This window comes from Sapajus apella, unplaced genomic scaffold (assembly GCF_009761245.1).
Source record: "Sapajus apella isolate SASKATOON/1434 unplaced genomic scaffold, GSC_monkey_1.0 scaffold2, whole genome shotgun sequence".
NCBI classification, from domain to species: Eukaryota; Metazoa; Chordata; class Mammalia; order Primates; family Cebidae; genus Sapajus; species Sapajus apella.
The window spans coordinates 13,979,027-13,998,194 of record NW_022436942.1 but is presented as its reverse complement, the minus strand read 5'-3'; the positions used below and the strand labels follow the sequence as shown (position 1 = coordinate 13,998,194).

General features: G+C 44.7%; 1 protein-coding gene across 2 annotated transcripts in view; it reads right to left on the bottom strand.

Annotated features, from left to right (window-relative positions):
- PPM1H (protein phosphatase, Mg2+/Mn2+ dependent 1H) overlaps positions 1-19,168 on the bottom strand; it is a 291,024-nt gene that overhangs the window by 93,468 nt on the left and 178,388 nt on the right. For both annotated transcript variants that reach the window (XM_032288665.1, XM_032288673.1), the window contains exon 5: positions 13,921-14,005. In XM_032288665.1, the coding sequence (XP_032144556.1) occupies positions 13,921-14,005 (85 nt within the window). The remainder of the gene's footprint in view (positions 1-13,920; positions 14,006-19,168) is intronic.

Genomic DNA, 19,168 nt, shown 5'->3' with positions numbered 1-19,168 from the left:
GGTGTCTTGATCTTGGGCCCCCAGAACTGTGATAAATTTTGTTCTTTATAAATTACCTAGTCTGTAGTTGGCTCTGTGTGTGTGTAAATCTAGATAGGTGGCATGCATATACATTCTTAACAAACAGGCTAGGATCCAAAGGACATTCCTAAGCACATTTCTTAACAAACCCTGTGTCTAAGAAGGTGACGTGTGTTCAGGACACACTACCCTAAATCATGGTACCTGGGCATTCGAGGAAACTGTAGAAGCAGGCCATAGAAACTAGGAAGAATTCGCCTTATTCCATCTCCTCTAAAGCAAGCCACGGAACTGGCTAGCCTTCCCCTGGAAATAAGTCATGGGACCCGATTCTAGAGCAGCCCTACACCATACCCAGAGGAAAGAAATATCACACAGCGATGCCAAGATGACTCTGAACAAATGTGCCTTGCTAGGTACCCCTACCCCTAAGTTTATTACCATTATATCACACTCTTTTGTCCTTTGATCAAACTTCTAAATGATCATCCCTAAAAATCTCTTCGGGGCTTTATTTCTGAGGACTTCTGTGCGACATAAGCTTATATTAAATCAACTTGTTTGCTTTTCTCTTGTGAATCTGTCTTTTGTTACAGGCACATCAGCCATGCATGGGTAAGAAATCTTTTCTCCCCATAGAAGGGTAAGTGTGCAGATTTCAGGCGCTTTGCCTCCTAACAGGAGGATGAGTGGGCCCTTTGATGGTGCTTTAAACCAGGAACCCTTGGGCTCCTTTTGGCTGATATCCATTTGCCTGGGCGGCTGTATCAGAAGATCTGTTGAGTCAGATGTGGGTTAGCTGGGAACTCCTCAACAGCTTTGATAACTGCAGGGGCCACCGAACCTCACGCTCTGAGGATGTGGTTTGAAACGGCCTTAAACACTGTGTCACTCTGTAGCATCCTCACAACAGAGTCTTTCATGATTTCTGCAGACTGCTTGCCTTCTCCCAGGACAACAACAGGATATGATATTTCATCAAACATATATGCCATTAGATGCACCATTATTTTCTTACTTCTAGGAAAGGAAAAAAGCTGCCAATTAAAATATGTATAACGCTTAACATTTCAGATTTTAATTTTATTATTTTCGTAAGAGCTGAGACTTAGACACATTTTTATTATCTATCACTATTGTCTATCTTTAATAAGGGATACAGAAATGAAGTATAATGGCTAAGGTTTTCTAAGACTTTTACATTCAGAATCCAATTGCTCTCATCATTTTCGACTCCGAATCATGAATGTTCATAATTTCCCACACAGTAGTGTTTTGTGTTTCATGAGAGCCCTGGTGACGCAGCATTTCTTAAATAATCCACAACAAAGCCTCAAAGCCAAGGGTGCGGAAGTTCTTAAGCCAGCTTTACCACGATCCAGAGCCAGCTTATTTCTGACTCCCACTTCAGGAATGTGGCTAAACAAGTCTGATTCACACCTCCTCAAATTCCTCCGCACTATTAGTTGGATCTAGTGATGCTTAACAAGCACTTCATTTGTGTTTGTGGGATTTTCTTCCAAGCTGCTGGACACCCATCCCACAAAAGTTTGGCATGATGGGGGTCAGGACATTCTAGCCCAAAATATGGCACCTTGGCATCTGAGGAAACAGCAGAAACACGAAAGTCTCTCAACTTCCCTTTGTCCCTCTCCCCTGAATTGGGTCACAGCATCCTCAGTCCAGAGGTGCCTGCCCCATACGCAGAGGAAAGATACATCTTCAATTCTGAAGACACAGGGATACAGAAGAATCTGAACAAACAGCCTTGCTAAGTTCTCCCCAGTTTATTCCCATCAGATCATACCCACTTTGTCCTACTGTGTTTCTCCATGGCTGTCCAGTCTTCCTCAAACTTAAGCACAAAAATAACAAGTTTGTCTATTTCTTTGGGTCTTCAATTTCTCGTAAAGTCTCCTGCATCATGTAAAACTTACATTAAACAGATTTGTTGGCTTTTCTCTTGTTAATCTTGTCTTTTGTTATGGCGGGGGGGGGGGCTTGTGATGGATGAGGAAATCTTTTTGCCCTTGCAGGTGTCTGCCCTTTTGTTTACATATGTCCAGGAGATGACATGTCATGCAGGTCCCTTGGCTGGTAGTAATAATCAAATATAACATTCATGTATGTTAAACAACAAGGCTAGGCATGGTGGCTTATGCCTGTAGTCCCAGCACTTTGGGAGGCTGAGGAGGGTGGATCATGAGGTCAGGAGATTGGCGTTATCCTGGCTGACATGGTGGAATCCCATCTCTACTAAAATACAAAAAAATTAGCCGGGCATGGTGGTGTGCACCTGTAATCCCAGCTACTCGGGAGGCTGAGGCAGGGGACTTCCTTGAACCCAGGGGGCAGAGACTGCAGTGAGCTGAGATCACACCACTGCACTCTAGCCTGGTGAAAGAGTGAGACTCTGTCTCAAAAAAAAAAGTATCTTAGTTATAAGGAAATACTGTCATATTCAACCCCCCCCCCACTGATACTGATTGCCACACGCTTAGATTTCTCCATCCTACTGATTTTTCTTCCTCTCTTGCAAACTGACACAGCGCAGGTGGCATGATTCATTTCCTGTCACAATCATGCTTACCATAGAATTTATAAGTACTCCATGTGTACCTGTGATGTATTTTCCGATTTCTTTTAAAAGAAATCACCACCCACCTCCTTCTTACTGGCACATTCAATACTTACTGCGATTGCATATGTCAAACCCTATGGAGTTAATGGTGTTAAAGGAACTCATCTCAAGAACTTAGTACAAACAGAGCAAACATATGGTTGCTCAATGAAAAATGAGATGCTAAAATACATGGGCTGCACACAATTTGTAAAAACCTATTGGGTTTTAGAGGAAAACATTTCTGCTTGTTAGTCTATCATTTTGTGCAATCACAAAAGTTTATGTATATAGTCTTACATGCACACAAGTTTACACATGTATAGTCATCAAAATACTTTAAAAAATGTTATACTGTACCCCTTCCTGATACCTTATACAAAAATTAACTCAAGATAGGTTAAAGATTTAAACATACAACCTAAAACCATAAAAACCCTAAAAGAAAACCTAGGCAATACCATTCAGGACATAGGCATGGGCAAAGACTTCATGACCGAAACACCAAAAGTAATGGCAACAAAAGCCAAAACTGACAAATGGGATCTAATTAAACTAAAGAGCTTCTACACAGCAAAAGAAACTATCATCAGAGTGAACAGGCAACCTGCAGAATGGGAGAAAATTTTTGCAATCTACCCATCTGACAAAGGGCTAATGACCAGAATCTATAAGGAACTTAAACAAATTTACAAGAAAAAAACAATCCCATGAAAAAGTGTGCAACGAAATGAACAGTTACTTCTCAAAAGAAGACATCTATGCAGCCAATAAGCATATGAAAAAAAAAAAAGCTCATCATCACTGGTCATTAAAGAAATACAAATCAAAACCACAATGAGATACCATGTCACACCAGCTAGAATGGCGATCATTAAAAAGTCAGGAAACAACAGATGCTGGAGAGGATATGGAGAAATAGGAATGCTTTTACACTGTTGATGGGAGTGTAAATTAGTTCAACCATTGTGGAAGACAGTGTGGCAATTCCTCAAGGATCTAGAACTAGAAATACCATTTGACCCAGCCATTCTGTTACTGTGTATATACCCAAAGGATTATAAATCATTCTACTGTAAGGACATATGCACATGTATGTTTATTGTGGCTCTGTTCACAATAGCTAAAACTTGGAACCAACCCAAATGCCCATCAATGATAGACTGGATAAAGAAAATGTGGCACATATACACCATGGAATACTATGCAGCCATAAGAAAGGATGAGTTCATGTCCTTTGCAGGGACATGGATGAAGCTGGAAACCATCATTCTCAGCAAACTAACACAGGAACAGAAAACCAAACACCACATGTTCTCCCATAAATGGGAACGGAAAAATGAGAACACATGGACACAGGGATGGGAACATCACACACTGGGGCCTTTTGGGGGTTGGGCGGCTAGGAGAGGGATAACATTAGGAGAAATATCTAACGTAGATGATGGGTTGACGGGTGCAGCAAACCACCATGGCACGTGTACACCTGTGTAACAAACCTGCACATTCTGCACATGTATCCAGAACTTAAAGGATATATATATAATACAACAAAAATAAACAAAAAAACCAAAAGCGCTATCTGAGGGGTTTCTTTTTAATGTACCCACAATCACGGATATTTCGACCATTGGACACAGATTACTTTCATTTGAAAAAGAAAAAAACTCTAAAAATTAGTTTTTTGAGAACTCAGTGTTTAAAGCAAGTTTGAAAAGATTGTTGAGAAGAGCATTACTGTTTCTTGTTCTAATAATTTTAGGGAAAGCTGAAATCCTGGAGAAGAGGCAACCAAGTCAGAGGTCTGGCTCCAACACAAGGATGTGGAAGCCATAGAATCCCACCAGGCTAGCAGAGATGTTTTGTCGGCAAAAGCAGAGTGGCCAAACAACTTGGGGATGTGGAAACTTCTTAGGGCCTGCCCAGAATTCAGGTGACCATGACTGGCTAGAATTACTTCATTTGTACCGGCCTGTGCCTCTGGAAGGATTGCTCAAGTCTGGAGTCCTGAGTCCTTAAAATGATTTCACTTTGAATTTACCATAAACAACAAGCCCAAACTCTGTTGGGACAGAAATTTGTTAGGCTGCTAATGATTTCCTGATTTTTTTTTTTTAGATGGAGTTTCGCTCTTGTCACCCAAGCTGGAGTGCAATGGTGTGATCTCAGCTCACTGCAACCTCTGCCTCCTAGGTTCAAGTGATTCTCCTGCCTCAGCCTCCCGAGTAACTGGGATTACAGGCACCCACACCACACCCAGCAAATTTTTATATTTTTAGTAGAGACGGGGTTTCACCATGTTGGCCAGGCTGGTCTCAAACTCCTGACCTCAGGTGATCCTCTCACCTTGGCCTCCCAAAGTGCTGGGATTACAGGGGTGAGCAACCATGCCCAGCCTTAAAATGCAATTTAAAGTGTACCAGCCCATCCCGTGATTTAAAAAAAGAGGATCTCTTCTTATACCTCCATTTTAATCCTAAATTTTGAGGGCCTCCTTCAAAGAAACACAACAGAACTACTAAATGAGGGGAGAGTTGGGGATATACCCCAAGTTCTTGTGTGTGCCACAAATATCACCTGGGGGAAAAAGCCTGCTTACTTCTGCCCTAGCAAGACCAAAGGCAAGTCACCAAGACTCTTCGGGACTCTAAAGAGCACAGATTTGTTAAAAAGAGAATAGGACATATTCTCCTCACTTAGTGATCTCAGCAGCTAAAAAAAGGAAACTTACAAACAGGGTTCTATCTGGCCAGGAACAAGGACACCTCTCGGGAAAGGATGCTGGAATAACTGACTGTGTCAGGGCAGGACACCAGAGTTGGAATAGGGGAGCTGGATGTCTTTTGAAGGCCACTCTCCTCTCTAGTCCTGAGCAGAAACTGGTTTCAAAGGAAGAGAAGGGAGATGAGCACCGCGCTGTGGAAAAATACAACAACTCCATGCCAAAGACAATCTCCCAGTACCCCGAGGGCTGGAGGCATAACAGGAGGGAACAAGCCTGAAGAAGAGGCACCTTCCAGAATCTTCCAGTAAGCCTCTCACTAGGGAAGAGGGAGGCCAGAAGTCTAGAGTAGCTGAACAATCTGAATCCAAGGCAGTCTCACTCGGGAGCACATGGCCCTGAGCTCCACCTTCCTGGGCTCAGGGAGAGTCCTGAGCACCTTGGCAGGGCAAGGAGAAAAGGGAGCTGGAAGCAGGGAACTCAGACCCCACGGAGGGAAACTAGACCTGGTAATGGGAGGCATCTAGGGCCACCAGGGCTCCAGTGGAGGGCTGAGCACCAGCCTTCCAGTGGGCACGGAGATGGGGCTTTGCGGTTACTCAAAACAGCTTACTAGGGAATACAAAATGCTTCTTCATTTTTTCCTCCTTTTGATAATTTTTTTTCCTGCTGCTTTGTGACCAGCTGGCCAGTGAGTAGTGTCAGCCAAGGAGGAGACTGTCCAAGGGCTTGGGGTAACCAGACAAAGGGACTCATGCAACTAACACATGCTAAGTACCAGGGGTTAGGCGTTTGGGGCTCAAAGAGCACAAAAAGAGGCCCCCCTGCTCAGAGCTCACACATATGAGTGAGGGCGGCTGAGGAAGGCTTACAGGTGGAAACGGAGCCATTTGCAGGGACTAAGGAACAGAGTGGGGCACACACTGAAGAGGATCAGGGAGAATCTGCAAAGGAGCTTAAGAGTTGGTCAGGCAAGGGCTCTGGCGCAAGTGTAGCCACAGCAAAGGAAGGGAAGTGTGAGACAGCACAGTGCTTGGAGGTAGTCCTAGGAGAGAAGAGGGTGCAGCAGAGAGGAGGCAGGACCGCAGACATCAGCACCAAAGAGGGCCTTTCCTGCAAGGGGTAATGTGCAGGTAATTAAAGACACACAGAGTTAAAGAAAGCAAAACTACTGCAACTTTTTAGTGAATTATATGTGGTAAAGTGCTCTTCTCATATGCATACAAGCTGATGAAGCTTTACAAATTGAACACACCTGTGTAGCTGGCCTCCAGATCAAGAAACAGAACACTCCCAGCACCCTGGGACCAGCGCTCCATCATCAGGACCACATCCAATCACTGCCACTGCCCCAAAGGGGCACTATTCCAACTTCAAGACTGGCCCTGCCTGTTTCTGTGCTTCATCTGCAACCCTACGGGATGCCCTCTCTGCGGGGTGTTAAGTCTGCGAGATTCATCCATGTTGTGTGTAACTACAACTTCCTCGTTCTCGGTGCTGTACGTTCACTCCATCCTGTGAACGCCGTTCTACTCTCCAAGGGCTTTCAGGGAGTTCCCGTGGGGGTTATTACAAACAGTGCTGCTATGGCACGCCCTGGTCTTTGGTGAACATGCGTACACATTCATGTTGGGTACACACCTAGGAGTAACACTGCTGGATCACAGTACTTTCAGCTTTGGGGAGACTGCCAAACTCTTTTCAAAGGAGTTGTTCCAATTTCAACCCCCATCAGCAGAATCTGGAAAGTAAGAATACTCATGTGTCAAATGAGATGGCAGCTTCCATGACGGGGAATATTTTGTCAAGTTCTCTGACTAAAAACTAGAATCCTCTACCTAAAACTTATACATCAATTAACTTTTTAAATGTTCAGACCTCGTAGCATTTGGGAGAAAGTTATCACAATGAGAATTTTCCATGTATAATACAATTTTTTTTTTAATTGAGCAATCTCTCCTTTTTCTTGCCCTTAGAGGGGTAAAACCTCATCAGATTATATGACAAGAGGAATGGAAGCCTTATAGTTCAAGATGATTTATCAAGATAGAAAGTCTAAGGTCAAGAATGAAATGAAATGAGTAATGTCAGCCAAGCCACTGGTGATCACTGACGGTCACGCTAACAGTCAAATGGGACAATCTTCCAGAGCCAAGGCTGGCTGCCCGATTTACAGTGCAGGAAGAAAATATTTTGGTTTGGGTTAAAAAAAAAAAGAAGGAAAACTGTGAAACGGCCGAGACTCAAGTATGTATGGGTTGGATTCTTTCATAAAGAATTCTGGGTCTTAATTTGTTGTCAAAAATCTCAAAGTAACAAGAACTGAGCTTGTATGTGTAAGCTATTACAGAATTGAATACAAATACAATTCCGCCTGGTTTATGAGGATTTTCAGAGAAGTTCACATTTAAATTTCTTCACAATCCTGGGAACCTATTGTAAATAGAAAAAAAAAATGCCACAGTAGGTTTTAGCCTGCCATTTTATAATCAGAAAATATGAACCTCATATGCCGTTTGATGAAAGGGGGTTAAATGAGGAAGGAGGTGGGACTTGAGTGGACTTCTTTATGACTCAGACATTCTCCTAAGGAGCAAGGCAGAGAGATGGTGCAACTGTCTCTTTTTGACTAAAGCCAGGCTTGCCAGGTTCAGTCACCTGCTGTCAAGGTTAAGTGCGACGCCGGGTGCTGCACCTGTCATTCTGCCCCACCAGCACACTTGAACCTCCCCAATTATAGCCTCCTGTCTTCAAAGCAGGTTCAGGCTTAAGGACTACTTTTCTGGAGATAACTCCTGAGCAGGAAAAATCCCAGAGAGCCCAGCAGCACCAGGGAAACTGCAGACAAACAGAACCTGGCAAGGCGCTGAGAGCTGGGGGTAGTTCCAAGGACACTGCAAGAAATCACCTCAGATTCTGTTGCACTTGTGTTCATCAAATGTGCATTTGAAACCCACGTTCATCTCTTCTATACGTTGCCCTTGATGAAAAACAGCTGCAAACTTGGATTACTCTGCAAGGACAGAAGTACATTCGTTGAAGATATGATGACACCAGCACATCTTCATGTAATCAAATCAGAGTTTATAAATACGGTCTCGGCAGAATGGAGGGAAAACCATCAGTCTCACACCTCAGGGCTATGGAGGTCTCCTGAGGGAGATCCATTTCTGGTAGTGACCTGAAACAAGCAGGGGTGATTTCCTTGAGGCCACAACATCAGAGCAGTAAAATCTGTTGTGAAATGTCCATCAACCCAGACCCCCTTCCTTCCTATCTGAGCCTTGACTCTACCAAAACTTTCTGTCTAGCTTGGTGAAGCCCCTTAAATATTTTATTTCAATCACCCTGGAAACATTAAAAACAAAACCCAGCAACAGAAGAGCAAGGGTTAGTCATGACTGCAGGATCACCAGCTCTCCCTGGCACTGGGGCAGGAGTGCCTGTCCCTTGAACCCCTCATCACACACCTGCCACATTCTGTGTGAACATGTCAAACCCTCAAGCCTGCTCAATTAATCACCCAGCCTGAGAATCTATGAAACAAAGCTCACATTACCCAGAGAGCTGCACTGAAGGGCCCTCTGAGGTCAGAATGCAAGACCAAACAAAATGAATGTGCCTGCCACATCCATCATCTTGTAATCTGCTTCCGGTTCTATAATCCCTGAACGTCCAGACTGTGAATACCAAGAACACTGAACACTCCTCTTCAATGTAGATCAAAATGGTTCATGTAGAAAGGACTCTACCTCCTTCACCAGCAAGAAAATCATTAACCATTTCTACAAGTCAAACAGACCTGGGACTGCAGGCATCTGCTCCAATCAGGTGGCTAGGGACCCAGGAGTTTTCATGCCTCTATCACAGATGTTTCTTCATATACCCTAAATATAAAATTTGATTTGACCTAAGAACAAGGAATACACTGTGAATTTTTCAGTGACTACTAACTGGTGAGGGCATGTAAGGAAGATGATACAACTATCATTGTACTAAACAATATCGCAAGCATTCAGGGAATAAATGTTTAAAAAAATGAATCAGTAGGATTACATGCATTTAAAATCGTAACACAGTATACTGTATTTTAAATTACCATGCGATTACTTTTCATTTTACTTTTTGAGCATATGATGAGTAGCTAAAAGGAGGTATTGCTGCCCATTTCATTCAGGAAGAAAGGAGATTCAGAGACACAGTGCAAGGGGAAGCTTGAGGTCATACACAACTCATGATTGGGCTGGGCTGGGAGAAATCCACAGCACATTCCTATTTTCCTCTCGTAGTTGATACTGCTTTCCCTGCCTCACCCCAAGATGGAGTCTTGTTGTCACCCAGGGTGGAGTGCAGTGGTAAGATCTCGGCTCACTGCAACTTTCACCTCCCAGGTTCGAGCAATTCTCCTATCTCAGCCTCCCCAGTAGCTGGGATTACAGGTGCCCACCACCACACCCAAGTAATTTTTTTGTATTTTTAATAGAGATGGGGTTTCACTATGTTCGCCAGGCAGGTCTCGAACTCCTGACCTTGTGATCCACCTACCTTGGCTTCTCAAAGTGCTAGGATTACAGGCGTGAGCCACCGTGCCTAGCCGACACTATTTTAAAGATTTTACACTAGTAATCCCTAATTCCCTCAAATATTTTACCATAAAGATTTCACCATAAGATTATTCTATGCTATGAATATTCTAACTCAGGGTATTTTTATGTTCTGATCATTTAAACTCCTGATGTCTGAGGAGAAATGTTTTTAGTTATAAACTGAACTAGCCCATTTGACTTAGGAGTGAGGATTAAAAAGGATATGGATAGCATTCTCACTTTTAAAAAATTCAGACATTAGGTTCAGTTCTCTGTATTAACAGTGTCCACACTGATTGTTCAAGAGTGACACCAAAATATGCATTTATCTTAGCAATGTTAGAAATGGCTGCTAAATAAGAAGAGAAAAACATTACTCTGGTTTGCAGGCCAGTGGGATTTTTGCTACAGACTGAATGTACCTCCCCAAAGCTCATGTTTTGAAGCCAAATCCCTAATGTGATGGTATGTAGATGTGGGGCCATTGGGAGGTGATTAGGTCATGAGGGTAGAGCCCTCATAAACGGGCTTAGTGCCTTTAGAAAAGAGGCTCCGGAGAGCATCCTTGTCCCTTCTGCCACGTAAAGTTTAAAAACCTATATATGGCCATCTGTGAATCAGGAAGTAGAGCCCCTACCAAACCCTGACTCTACCAGCACCTTGATTTTAGACTTCCCAGCCTCCAGATCTGTGAGAAATAAATTCTGTTGTTTACAAACTACAGAGTTTCTGGTTATTTTGCTACAGCAGCCCAAACAGATGAAGACAGATTTATAGTGGTAAGACTTTAATTCCTCAAACAATGCGAAATGAGTAGTACTGTGTGTCATAAAATAATACCGCATGCATTATTTCATTTAGTCCTTATGTAGCCTTCTGAAGTTTTCTGTCCCATACTGATGAAGAAACCGGGAACCACTGAAGCTCCCTGTGGAAATTACATACACTTACATCACCAAGCTGAGATCTGAAGCCACATGCATCGTATTTCAACCATCCTGAAAGATACCACTGACATTTGGGAATCTGAAAAATGTCAGCATTCCTAACCCTCCCCCAACCAAGTCAACCTCCAAAGTCCATTCTTGTAATGTGAAAATGATGAAATTATTTCAGAACAGAAAGTGCAGAAAGTTAACTTATTATTTATTGCCTCTCGTAGGAAAACCGAAACCTGAATAGGAAAGGGATTTCAATAAAGAGCAGGAGGTGTGCTGGGCATGGTGGCTCATGCTTATGACCCCCAGCATTTTGGGAAGCTGAGGCGAGGAGACTGCCTGAGCCCAGGAGTTTAAGACCAGCTCTGGCAACACAGTGAGACTCTCCATCTCTACAAAAGAAAAAAAAATTCGCCAGACACGGTGGTGCACCTGTAGTCCTAGCTACTTGAGAGGCTGAGGTAGGAAGATTGCTTGGGCCTGGAGGGTGGAGGCCACAGAGAGCCACGGCTGTGCTACTACTGCACTCTATACTCATGACAGAGTGAGACCCTGTCTCAAAACAGAAAACAAAACAAAAACAAAAACAAAAAACAGGAGGCGATGAGGATGGGGTACCACAGAGGCAAGGGAGGCAAGGGCTTCATGCCCTGCTGTGAAATGTGAGGGAGGAGGGCAGAAGAGAAAGGACTGTTTGGTAACGACCTAAAAGTTAACATGAATATTGTTTTTAATCTTTTTTTTTAAAAGAGATAAGGTCTCACTTTGTCACCCAGGCTGCCCCAGGAGTGCAGTGGTGCAGTCTCGGTTCACCGCAACCTCTTCCTCCCGGGCTGAAACAACCCTCCCACTCCAGCTTCCTGAGTAGCTGGGACTACAGGCACACCACCATGCCAGGCTAACGGTTTTTTTTTTGTTTTTTTTTTTTTTGGAGAGGCAGCATTTCGCCATGTTGCCCAGGCTGGTCTTGAACTCCTGGTTTCAAATGTTCCTCCTACTTCCGCCTTCCAAAGTGCTGGGATTATAGGCATGAGCTACCATGCCCAGCCTGTTTTTAATGTTTCATTCAGTAAATAGATACTGATTCTGCATCTCCTCTGTGCCAGGTGCTGTGTGCAATCCTAGCTGTATGAGGTGACTAAGTGGCCTGCCCTCCAGAGCTCAGTCTGGAGAGCAAGACAGAGACCTGAATGAGCAACACCATATGCTGAGCACCACCCTGCAGGGATCTGGACGTTGTGGTACAAGCACTGGGGACTGACTCTCTAGGAGGATTAGGGGACACTTTGCAGAAGAAGTGACATTTGTGCTGGGGTCTCAAAGAATGAAGAGGAGTTTTCCTGACAGAGAAGGGATAAAGGCCATCTAGGCAGACCATATTTCCAAAGGCATGGGGGTGAGAGATCAAAGAAACCGTGACATGTTCTGGAAATGGAAAGTGGTTCTCTGGCTGGAGCACGGGATGCCTGGTGGCAGTGGTGGTGGCAACCATGAGACAGTGCAGGAGATGTGGGCGAGGGCCAGGATTCCAGGTCTGCCAAGAAGGGCAGTCTGCATTCTGTAAACTGTGGGGAGCCAAAGGCTTTTAGACAGGGGAGTGACAAGTGTGTGATAAGGTCACTTGGGTAGCCTTGTGGAATAGAGTGGAGAAAGCCAGGCAGGTGGCAGAGAGGCCAGCTGTAGTGAACTCTACTTGGAGGGACCCTTGCAGCTCAAAGGTCCTTGGTGACCCTAGCGTCTAGCTCTCCACTTCGCGAGTGCTAAACGGAGGTCTGGAAAGGTTATGGAACTTGCACAAAACTGTTGGGCTGGTAACACAGCTGGGGCCAGAATGAAGATCTTCTGTTGGCTGCGGTGGGATCCTTTCCACCTGTCTAGACTACCAAAGAAAACGAAGAGGTCTGAAGCCTGGGTTCCCTAGTAGTCCTAGTAGTGGTTTTAAGTTTATCAGCTTAAGACACCATTGCAAAGGTTAGAAAGCAACAGTAGGTGAAAGACTGAAGCACTGTTTTTACCATCATCTTCGATTCCTCCTGTCTTATACATCAAGTAAGTAGTTAAAGCAACACAGTTTATAGAATAAAATGAACAAAAACACAGACAAGGGAACAGAGGGAAAGTGCACAGCTACCTTCTAAATCAACCAAATTAATTAAATCTTGATCACACATACTGAAATGCAGACACACAAACAAAGACCTTTTAGAGTAGCCTGGATCAATTCTTTCTAAGAGCAGATGGTCACTACTTGAGCTATGCTGTGTACAAAGAAATCCAGTTGGCAAGAAAATATTTCATCCACAAAACTATGATTCACAGGGTTAGTCCCTAGAGTATCTGCTCCAAAGTAACCTGGGGTGATTACCACGGTCACTTCAAACTGAGATTCTGAGCCTAATACCCTTGCCCCTGGAATCTGGACAGGGAAGTGAGTCTATTCTGTTTCCCAGAACACTAAGCCCTTTCATAATTTCATTCCAAAGAGAATAATCTACATAAAGAACTTATTTTCAGGATAGAAACAGATTTTCTGACACCTGCACCTTTCCCAAAGGGCCTGTAAGACTTCATATCTGAGCATGAAGTAGTGGCGTGTCAGTAGAGATCTTGGAGCTGCCATGTTGGCAAAGATTCTTCCTCCCAATGGGAATCAGACCAAGTTCCCTGTTTGAGTTAAAGTGAGGAGCGGGCCACGGAAGAAGGTATCTGTGTTTTTCCAAACGGCACATCACATTGTATATAAGAGTCATTAAAAACAAAACAAAACAAAACAAAACAACAGAGCATACCGTGTCTTCAATTGGTCACAGATGGGAGAAAATCAGCCACAATAATAAATTCGCGGAGGTGGCGTGTGTCGTCACACACGGAGCCAGGATGTGTGATCCAGAAGGTGTGTGTGGGGGAGTTAATACCATATGTCATTTGAATGTGGTGAGCCCGCTCCCAAGTCAGTAGCAACATGTTCCTCCAGAACAGCTCCGATGCCACCCCTGATGCCACTGCACTCTGCCAAGCCTACATGACTCTTACCAGGTACTGAAGTCGTTGGCGCTCCGTCTCAGGGGTAAATTCTGAAGACATGGGGATAATTTCTCCATTTCTGATGATTATGGCCCTGAAATGGTGAAAACGCATTGTCAGTAGCCAATCTCATAAATGCTCTGATTCTGTCACAACCCTTGCTTGGTTCAGATCACACATGAAATGCCAAGAGATGCTTTTGTTCTCCCACTTGCACGGCAGAGTTCACTGTTCCCAGCTCTGGATCCCTCACAACATGGGAGGCATCTCTCTTTTTAGTGTACCGCATTCCAGTTAGCTTATGTTTACTTTTTCTGCTAGGTGGAACTGTGCCTAAATGCTCCAGCACCAAGCATACTTCTTGGCACAAAACAAACGCTCAGTGAATAAACGGATGGATGGATGGATGAATGATGCAACAGTCTTGCTCGAGCCCAGGGTTACCCAGTGGAACCATCTGTGATCATGGTCATGCTCTTGTCTGTGCAGTCCAATATGGCAGCCACTAGCCACATGTGGGTACTGAGCATTTAAATGGTGGTTAGTGCAGCCAAGGAACTGCATTTTTAATTTTATTTCAGTTTAATTAACTTAGCTTTAAGTTTAAGCAGTCACATATGGCTAGTGTTTAATGTAACAGACAGTACAGTTCCAGATTCCCGTTACTCAAACGATCCTGTGGGCCAGCAGCATTGGCTTCACCTGGGAGCTTGTTAGAAATGTAGACTCTTAGGCTCCACCCCTGACTTACTGTATTAGAATCTGCATTGTGATAAGATCACCAGGTGATTCATAAGCATACTGAAATCTGAGAATGTGTGGCCTACACTGTTGAATTTCTAGGGTGATATCCTGGGTCCAGGGGAAAAAAAACCCACTCATCTCAAGACTCAGGAAACTCATACACTCCAAAAAATGTGTATAAAGAGCTATTGCCCAGTCGAGGATTTTTGAGAGAACAGAGTTGCCTGAGGCAGATGTCTACAGGAGAGGCTGCAGGATCGATAACCATGAGCAACCTTTCCTGGGCCTATTCCCAGCGGTGCCTCCTGTTCTCAGACCTTCTGATTCCAAAGTGGTTCCTGACAGCCACTTTTCAGCTATCGATCGGTTGTGGCAGAATGTTGCCATTTCTACAACAAATGGAAGTGGCTTAGGGAATTGCATTCTGTATGAACCCAACAGCTCCCAGGCATCAGGGAGCTGGAGACCTGAGACCTGACAGGCTTCTCGGTGAGGAGCCACCAACCTGGGAAATGCCTTCAATCAGCTCACATCTGAGTGGATGCCTCCTTGATTCTAGGGAGGCTACATTCTTTGTGCCAAGAAGCCTCTAGGCATCTCTCCCTCCCAATGCAGAGGCAGTCCCTGACTTGGAAACAATCCCTATAAATGGCTGCAGCTGTCATGAGCCCACCCCCAACCCCTCACCACCTGTGCCCTAGTTGCTGCTGTCATAGAAACAGGAGTGGGGGAGTCCAGCCGAGGAAGGAGATGATGGCAAAAATCTTAGGGGCCTTAGAGAACTTATGACTCTAGGGAGAGAAAAAAAAAGCAGAGGAAGATGTGAGAAAATGGAAACGTTTAGGGGAACTGGCTGTGAGAAGATGAGGCCTCTTATAATACTCCTTGCCACTTTTATTATGCTGTCTGAAATATGCTAAGTGAAAGATGCCTTCTTATAAACTTGGCACTTGTGAAATGCAATCACTATCACCCCACCCCCATCAAGGTGTTATCCACCATTCACTAATCAGTGTGAATTAATTCCAATGGTCTTTGTCCTAATTATCAGGTGAGTATGACTATAATAAGGGAGTAGGAGTTTTGACAGGACTGAGAGAATTTGAAAGGGGGCAGGGTCAGGAAATTCTAGGTTTGGGCCTAATCTTACAGGATCTAGAGGGCCCCTGAGAATCCCGGGGAGCTGGTGTGATAAATTCCAAAGGTAATCCCCTCTTTCAAGATTCTGCCTACAGCTACCTTTAGCCTTTTCCTTTTTTTCTGCACAGCCCCTGAATTGCAGTGGAGTTCCCAGGCATGGGCTAGGAAGAGCCAGTGATGCCCAATCAGGCCAAGGAAGCGTCTCCTCTAGGACCTGAGTGTCAGGAGCTCGGGGGCCTGGGAACTCCAAAGGCTTAGGTCGTGTCTGTCACAGAGCAGGAGCCCAATGAATGTTTGTTGACTACGAGCAGATCAAAGAACTTAGAAGAAACTGTTCCTTGAATTTGAGGCAGGAAGAGAAAAGAACTAAAAGGCAGCAGATGTTCACTTAACCAAGTCACATGGGGTGGATTTTACAGAGGAAAGGGGCCTTCAGCTAGAAATTTGCTGCTCCTCAGCTCTCTTTTCCTCTTCTCTTCCTGACCGGAGCTAGCGTGTCTGTCACTTCCCACACCTCAAGGTTCTCCCGACGTCAGTTACTCCCACTCCTGTATTTCCGACCTCTCTTTCCATTGGATCTCTGCCCACAGAACAAAACCTTGCTAAAACACTCTGAAAATCACGGCAAGAGCAAAATCAAACAAATGATACTCTCCTACTCCAAACTCCACCTTTGAAATGTCCTTTTTTCTTTCCTGAGAACCTAAGCCTTATAAATTGACAATAATCTACATTCAGGAGCTACCTACTTCCTCACCTCCCATTGATCCCTCAGAGGTAAATTAACATCTTGCCTCCCTCTACACCCAGCTACTGTCACCAGAGTCAACAAACGGCCCTTTTGTTGCTACAGCTACTGGTCATGTCATTGTTTTGATCTCCCTGGCACTGTCTGACTGCCTCCTAACCCTGCACCAGGAATACGCCTTCTCCTGGTTTCCCTCCTAACTCCCAGGACATTCTCTCTCTGACTTCTCCCTCCATTCTTTGGTGTTGTGGACTGGGATTCTGTCTCACTATTCTCCCTGGGTGCTGTCACTCCCTAACTCCTCAGCCCCCAAGGTTAGGTTAGATTAGATTTCCATCCCTCCACATGTGTTCCCTTAGCCTGGTCCCTCTCCTCATACAGAACTCATCACATTTTATAATTGATTATTTAACTGTCTGCTTTCCATGCTAGCCTGTAAGCCGGACAAGAACCATGCCTGTCTTCATCAACACTGCACCCCTACTGTGGCACACCGTGCCAGGCCATTGTAGGCAGGGCTATGTAATTTCAGGGTCCAGCACAAAATAAAAACACAGGGCCCCTTGATGAAAAATGGAGAATTTCAAGGCGGCCACAGCAGAGCATTACAACAAATGTGAGGCTTCTGAGAGCAGGGCCTTGTGTGGCACACAGGTCACAGGCTCACAGAGAGAGCCCTGAGTGTATACCCCTCATACTTAGCGAATGGATAAACAGCTTCAACAATGAATATGCTGGTGATTCCGGACAACCTTTCTAGCACACGCATCTCTGCTGTGCTTGGCCCTAAACAGCCAACTGCCAACAAACAGATCCACTTGGATATATTCACTGGCAGCTCATACTTAATAAGGTTCAAAATTAATGATCCTGTCCCCAGCCCCCTCCCAAATCTGTCTTCTAGCATTCTCTATCACTGAGAACACCACAATTTTCCACCCAGTTACCCATCCCAGCAGACAGACAGCCATGCTAGGCTCCTCACTTTTCTCACCTCACATGTCCAAACAGGCACCCAGGCATGTAGATTTCGCCTCCTCAGCAGCACACAAATCCCTCTCTTTCCTTGATTCCTGTTAGGGCCTTGGTTCTGGTTTCTATCAGAGCTTATCTGCGTGACTCAGGAGCTCTCCACTGCTTCCTCAGCCCCCTGTTCTGCCCTCCACTGCCTCGTGTTCATAAGGTCACAAAGGTGACGTTAAAGCACCGTTCTCATCATGCCACACCCCCTACCTAAAGCCCTGTGATGGATCCCCAGCTTTTCCAGTTTCCCTCATTATCTGGTTCTTGCCTGTATTTTTAGCTTTAGCCTCACTCTTGCTACTTCTTTCACATCTGCTTCTCCCTTCTCATGGCCAGCCCGTTTCTCTGAGTCAGCTCTGAACACCTTCTGTTATCCTCCTGGCCTACCCTCCGTGCCCCTGCTCTGTGACTTCATGACGTCGTATGCCTGTCCGTACCCTCCCCAGTCCTTGCTATGACTGTGGGCTTCCACGGATGTCTTGAACTACCCCGCGGATATTTTCCAGGCAGAGTCTATGCCGCTATCTCTGCATCTCCAGTGCTCAGTCCTTGGCACGTGGCAGACACGTAGCAACTGCTTGCTGATGGATAAGTGATTAAGTGAATGAAGACGGACCTGGACTTGAGTGGATGAACAGAAGAATCCAGAAATGAGGGCTCTAAGTAGGACTTTTCTTAGCAGCAACATCATATAACATATAGTCTGAGCCCTTAAAAATCCATACGCCTTTTTGTTGGTTTTGCAAAAAGACAGCAGGCCTAAGAGGACAATGATCTGGCTGAGTTGCCACCAAGAAGTGCCTTGAAATACAAGTGGAAACAAGGCAGAGCCTTTCCCCTTAAGGGAGGGAGAGGGCAGCGAAGACAGCAGCCCATCACATTTACTTTGTTTTCTAATTTCAAGTTCACACTAAGTGAGGTATCTGCGTTCTGTGACAATATGACTGCTGGGGCAAGCCTAGTTTATTACTTTCTTAAATAGATAATTATATCCAAATCCATCTATGCACAGAACATTTTTCACTTCTGTTTGAACTACCAAGCTCTTCCTTTAAGAGGCATCCATGGATTAAAGATGACAGCGTGTTTGACTGCCAACCTTCCCAGCGCCTACATCGCGATGCCTCTTCCTATGTGATCCTTGGCTTCCTTTTGATCTTTCTCTCTTTCATTCCTCTGATCTTGGGATCAATTTGTCAGAGTGCTGGTCTCCAATCTGGAGTGGGGCAATGAGAGGAAAGGGGTTTCAAAGCGAACGAAGTGCATGTGAAAGCTGACAAATCTCATACTCAACAATCAGTAAAGCAGAGAAATGCCTTTAAAGCTACAGTCTCTCATCACAGGACCCCTGTGCTTCCTAACTTGTATTTCATTATTTTATGAGATGCTTTTCTTAAAGAAAATTAAGAAAATACAAAAATGAAAAGCTGTGGCAGCGACGGTGCAGGAGACCTACGGACACGCTCTGACCTTCCTTCTGGGGCCTCAGGCCTGGACTTGTGGATATTACTGTGGCCAGAATTTGAGTAACATTCCAGAGGTTAAATGAGACAGTTGCTGGGGTTAAGGTGATTTAATCCACTGGCAGTCACCTCCCACCCA